The 6,000-nt window shown below is 44.9% G+C and overlaps 1 protein-coding gene across 2 annotated transcripts in view; it reads right to left on the reverse strand.

Moving 5' to 3' along the window:
- The window catches only part of CNN3 (calponin 3), a 105,686-nt gene extending 100,495 nt beyond the window's left edge, over positions 1-5,191 (reverse strand). The window contains exons 1-2 of one of the 2 annotated variants that reach the window (XM_058176105.1): positions 4,687-4,860; positions 2,009-2,160 (exon numbers count right to left, since the gene is read on the reverse strand). In XM_058176105.1, the coding sequence (XP_058032088.1) occupies positions 2,009-2,160; positions 4,687-4,828 (294 nt within the window). In that variant the 5' untranslated portion in view covers positions 4,829-4,860. Of the gene's footprint in view, positions 1-2,008; positions 2,161-4,686 lie in introns of both variants that reach the window. The other variant, XM_058176107.1, reaches the window with a different exon arrangement.
- Positions 5,192-6,000: the final 809 nt, after the last annotated feature.

Below are 6,000 nucleotides of genomic sequence, written 5' to 3' on the forward strand. Positions count from 1 at the left end.
TTCCCGCCCCCCCCCTTCCCACCTGTGGACTGAACTATGGTGGCACAGTGGTTAAATGCAGTATTGCAGGCTACTTCTACTGACTGCCAGCTTGCCAGCAGTTTGGCAGTTCGATCCTCACCAGCTCAAAGTTGACTCATCCATCCATCCTTCCAAGGTCAGTAAAATGAGAACCCAGATTGTTGGGGGCAATGTGCTGACTCTGTAAACCGCTTAGAGAGGGGCTGTAAAGCACTGTGAAGTGGTATATAATTGCTATTGCTATTGCTCTTATCAGACAGGTAAATCTCATCTTTGGGTCTTCCTCCTGTTTCCCAAGGTCATTCTGACACATCATCAGAACATCTCCCTGATGAGTCAGCAGAAGCTCTACATCTATGCTTGGCACGTGTTCCATGCTAGAAATAGTCTGGCTCGGAACAGGGGTAGGGACATTTGTTTTCAAGCAAGCATGCTACAGGGCTACATACCATTAGTCAGGTTCAAGCATGTAACTTCAACATGTTTGTTTGAAGTTTCACCCTTAGGTTGTTCTAAAATGTCCCAACCTTCTAGGTGTCAGAGAGTATTTTAAATAGTCACCATGTGTATTGAAAGCTTCACTGCACAGTGAAATGTGGAAGCATAAAGGGGATCCCAGCTTGAGAAAAGGATTTATGACATCCAGCAGCAACCTTTTCAAGAAAATGCTCCCTAGTCATAAACTTGGGAAGAAATACGAAACCTCACTCCATTTGGCCTAGAGATCAAACATATCCCATTCCAATAAATGCAGACAGTACAGATTAGAGCAGGGGGTCACCAACCTTTCAGACCTCAGGGACCACTAAATTCATAATTTTAAATCCCACGGACCACTAATATGATCTGCCAAATGACCGGATGGGCGTGGCTAGGTGGTCATGTGACTAGGTGGTCATGGCCAACTCAATGTCACTCACATCAAAGGGCGCCTCACTTGCCTCTATTCGACCCTCCCCTCCCAGCCACTCCTCACCTGCCCACCCAGGCTCCTTTGGGCTCCAACAGGAAGTAGTTGTCGGAGCTAAGCAGCCACCACGAGAAAGAGTCGGCAAAACAGCTCAGTTCAAATTGGATCTGACCGAGAAGGAGGCTCAGCAGAAGCATCTCACTGAGGACTACGAGCATAGGTTTTCCAAGCAGAGGGAAGATCTGTGGGAGTGCAAGGCCAGGGACCGGCCCCTGGAGGCTCAGTGGACTGAGATGGTCAGGCAGTTCCAGGCCATGATGCAGTCCTACTGCAACAAGGCCCTCTGATTCTTCATCACCAGCAGCACGTCCCTCCAGCCTTTACCCAAAGCCCCGCACCAGGAGGCTGAAGCAGACCTCAAGTTGGAATTTCTGTCTCCCTCCAGCCCACACAAAAAGACCCAGAAGGGGGAGACTCTCTGCAGCAACCCAAACATTCATTACACCTATCTTTCCCAGGGGCCATGGTTTGAGGACCCCTGATTTAGTGCAATATAAAAAAAATGCAAATAATGTTTCTGTGGACCACCATAATTTTCTCACGGACCATCAGTGGTCCATAGACCACCAGTTGGTGACCGCTGGATTAGAGATATAAGGCACAGCCAAATTTTTAGAACAAGGTTGTCCAGCATTGGTAACTTTTAAGACTTGTGGACTTCAACTCCAGAATTCCCCAATCAGCCATGGGGGACCCAGCATCCACAAGTCTTAAAGTTGCCGAGGTTGGATACCCCGTTCTAGAAAGACAGCTGCTTCTGCCTTTCTATGTCGTTTTGTTTGGAGGATACAGATGCTTCAAGGTTATCTCAAAGCCAGCTCCCTTCCTCTGGACTTAGGTACTCAGGGAAGCTTTCTCTGGCCTGCATGGAAAACTCCCCAAGTTAATGAGAAAAGTGAAAAATTTAGGGATAGCACTTCAATGAAAATTGGGAAAAGGAAGACTATTTTAACAGGAAATGTGACGTTATTATTTAATAAAATATGAACAATCAGAAAAATAGGTATAAAAACTCACCGAGGAATCGGGGTATTTTGCAGCTCTTTTCTGTTCAAAAGAACGGATTTTTTCTTCACTCATCTTATCTGAATCAGCCAAAACATAATGCCTGGGAGCATATTTCTTGGAGAGGCTGTTAAGCAGCCTTAAGATTTCTGTAGTATGTCCTCCTGAAAATACAGAGTTAACTTCTTTAAGTTCCACAGACTTAGAGTAAGAATTTTTCTCATTCTGTTGATTTTGTTCACACCTTTTGTTGGCTGGATTTTACAAACCATACTTATCCACAATTAACTTAAACATAGTTTCCTTAATTACTGTAACCCAATTCTTTCTTTCCTTGACCACTGAACGATAAACTAACCACAAGGGCTTGTTCAGCAAGCTAAACTATGTAGTTGGTTAGTTTGTGGTTCACTACGAAATCTAGAACAACAAGACCAGGCAAGTAATAGTTGCCACTGTCTCCAGTTACTCACCTGTCGCTTTCCACTCCAATTCTGTTTGCTAACATATTGTCTTGGGCTAATGGAACAGAAGGGCTGGACTAAGAATGCCTGCACCAAAGGAAATGGAGAGGATGACCAACTTACCTGTTTTATTTCACTGTTATGTGGGAGGGAGAGAAAAGAAGAGAAAGCAAGAGGTGGCAAAGCAGATTTCCCTTTACCCACCATCAACTACTAAGCGGTGTGGAACACTAGCCAATTCAAAGAGACAGGGCATGTGAATGCCCATACTAAGCTGCTCTCTACATGGGGCTCTCCTTGAAGAGCACCAGGAGGCTCCAACTGGTCCAGAATGCGGCTGTGCGGGTAATTGAAGGGGCACCGCGATGCTCCCATATAACACCGCTCCTGTGCAGCCTGCACTGGTTGCCGGTGGTCTTCCAGGTGCAATTCAAGGTGCTGGTTATCACCTTTAAAGCGCTCCATGGCACAGGACCGGGTTACTTACGGGACCGCCTACTGCCACCTATAGCCTCCCATCAGCCTGTGCGCTCCCATAGGGAGGGCTTCCTCAGGGTGCCGTCAGTCAAACAATGCCGACTGGCAGCCCCCAGGGGGAGGGCCTTCTCTGTGGGGGCTCCAGCCCTATGGAATGAGTTGTCTCCGGGGTTGCGTCAACTCCCCGACCTCCGGTCCTTTAAACGCGAGCTCAAGACTTTCTTATTCCACCGTGCGGGGCTAGCTTGAGGAAATTTTAAGTGGGGTTTTAGGATTGTTTTACTTTAGTTTTAATTTTAATTGACCACTTTATAATCAGTTTTTTAATATGTTTTTTAATTTTGTCTATGTGCTTGCTGTTTTTACTTGGCTGTGCACCGCCCTGAGTCCTTCGGGAGAAGGGCGGTATAAAAATCTAATAAATAAATAAATAATTTGTTTTACAAAGAGACAGTGCCCATGTAGTGCTAAGCTGTGATCAGTTTTAACCAGTTTGAGTAAATTATATTGGCCTAGTGTGACATCAAACTAAACCATAAACCATGGTTTACAAAAGGTAGTTCTGAGTTTAGGTATGCTGTATCTAAATCAAACAAACCATATTTGATATGACGTGTGAACTTTACTAACAAGTATAAAAGAGCTAGCTGCTTTTTTTCCTCCCCAGCAAGAAAAGAGGACCAAATACTAGTCAGAACACTGCTTCTTAGTGGAAAATTCTCCCTGTCTCAGTGCAAGAGAGCAGAGGTAGGTTGTCTTTTCCTTATAGGTTTTCCTGCTTCCCAACCTCAAGAGAAAGGCAATGGGAGGGGGAAGGAGCTTTGTTGTTTTATCATTTTGGCTGCAGAGCAAAGAAAAAAAAGCAGACAAGAACTCACTCTGGAATTCAAAAGTGGCTATACAAATAGTCCTTGACTTACGACCACAATTGAGCCTAACATTTCTGTTGTTACGTGAGACATTTGTTGAGTTTTGCTCCATTTTACAACCGTTCCTGCCACAGTTGTTAAGTGAATCACTGCAGTTGATAAATTAGTAACCTGGCTGTTAAGTGAATCCGGTTTCCCCAGTGGCTTTGTTTATCAGAAGGTCGCAAAAGGTCATAAATATGAATCAGTTGCCAAGTGTCTGAATTTTGATCACATGGATGCTGCAATGGTCATAAGGGTGAAAAACGGTCGTAAGTCACATTTTTCAATGCTGTTATAACCTTGAACTGTCACTAAACGAACTGTTGTAAGTCAACAGTTGTTGTTGTATGAAATATTCTTTTTCAAATACTTAGGTAGTTAGAGATACTTCTACTAAGATGCCATTGTAATATTTCCATCAGACTACACCAAAAACCAGAGTTGGTGTAGCCAGAAGGGTGGTCTAAAACAGGAGACATCCAGGTTTAGATTACCCTGGGTCATGCTAATCTCAGGCTATTAACAATTATTGCCAAAGAAGAATTAAGCAATTGGAATTAAGAATTAAAATCACGAATGGAGCCGTGATATTCTGCCTCTAAAATATTAGCCGGAGAACCCCACCCCACCCCCCCGCGATTCCTCTCTAAACAGGTACACTCAATTCCAAGCAAAAATTTCTTCGAAGAAACTACAACTTCCAGCATAACTAGCAAGCACAGCTCTCAGCATCAAGAATGCCCCCTTGCTGTAGCGGCTTGCTTTGCTTCTTGGGTAATGTAGTCCGGATGGCCGCAGCAACCCGCGGTAATTGGCTGTTTCTAACTTTTTGTCTTACCAGAACCGGCAACCACCAGGAGTTTGACATCAGCATTAGGAGTGACAGGAAGACGTCGCTTCACGAACCGCAGGACGAAGAGAATCAGCAAAGGGAAAAAGAAGACGGAGACGCCCAGCTTTGCCCCAAACGACCATTCCATATCCAGGCCGTCATTCGGCAAACCTCTCCAGTATTGTAGGAAGCTGGAGGGGAATTACGGGAGCCGAAGCAGTTCAAAATACGGCAGAAACGTTCTGCTAATCGTTTGTCGGAAGTGTTTTCATCTCCGTTCCCGGAGATGGCTGTTGTTATTGTTGTTTTTGCAAGCGTTGATTGTATATAGTTGTAATGCTTCTTTCAAAAAACAACAACACTAAAATATTTTCGAAATGGATAAAGGGAAAACACGGCCTAGAGTTGTTTTAAGCGCACGATAGGTGAAACAGAGATGAGCACTTACCCCTATAGGCGGCAACGACTAGCAGAGTAAAATCCACAGGGACTCCTTTACCCTTACGGGAGATGTGTTTTTATTTCTGTTAGCTTATGGTGAGAATGGCAGTCATCATTTTTGTGTTCTGTGGTATTTTAGTGAAATAAAACAACCTTATTAGGAACATAAGACTGAAGAAGGTCCATTCACTAAAGATATTTATTTATTTATTTATTTATTTATCACATTTGTATACCGCCCTATCTCCCTAGGGACTCAGGGCGGTTCACAGGCAAGTAAAAAAGTACATATAAATACAGGATAAAATAACAGTTAAAAAACTTATTCTACATGGCCGAATTTTTAAAAGAACAATATAAATAATAAAACCCATTAAAACCAATATAAATTTAAAATCTAATCCAGTCCTGCGCAGATGAATAGATGTGTTTTAAGCTCGCGACGGAAGGTTCGGAGGTCCGGAAGTTGACAAAGTCCTGGGGGGAGTTCGTTCCAGATGGTGGGAGCCCCCACAGAGAAGGCCCTTCCCCTGGGTGTCGCCAGACGGCACTGCCTAGCTGACGGCACCCTGAGGAGTCCCTCTCTGTGAGAGCGCACGGGTCGGTGAGAGGTATTTGGTAACAGCAGGCGGTCCCGTAAATAGCCCGGCCCTATGCCATGGAGCGCTTTAAAGATAGTTACCAAGACCTTGAAGCGCACCCGGAAGGCCACAGGTAGCCAGTGCAGTCTGCGCAGGAGAGGTGTCACATGGGAGCCACGAGGGGCTCCCTCTATCACCCGCGCAGCCGCATTCTGAACTAACTGAAGCCTCCGGATGCCCCTCAAGGGGAGCCCCATGTAGAGAGCATTGCAGTAATCCAGACGAGACGTCACGAGGG

Source organism: Ahaetulla prasina, chromosome 3 (genome assembly GCF_028640845.1).
Source record: "Ahaetulla prasina isolate Xishuangbanna chromosome 3, ASM2864084v1, whole genome shotgun sequence".
NCBI lineage: Eukaryota > Metazoa > Chordata > Lepidosauria > Squamata > Colubridae > Ahaetulla > Ahaetulla prasina.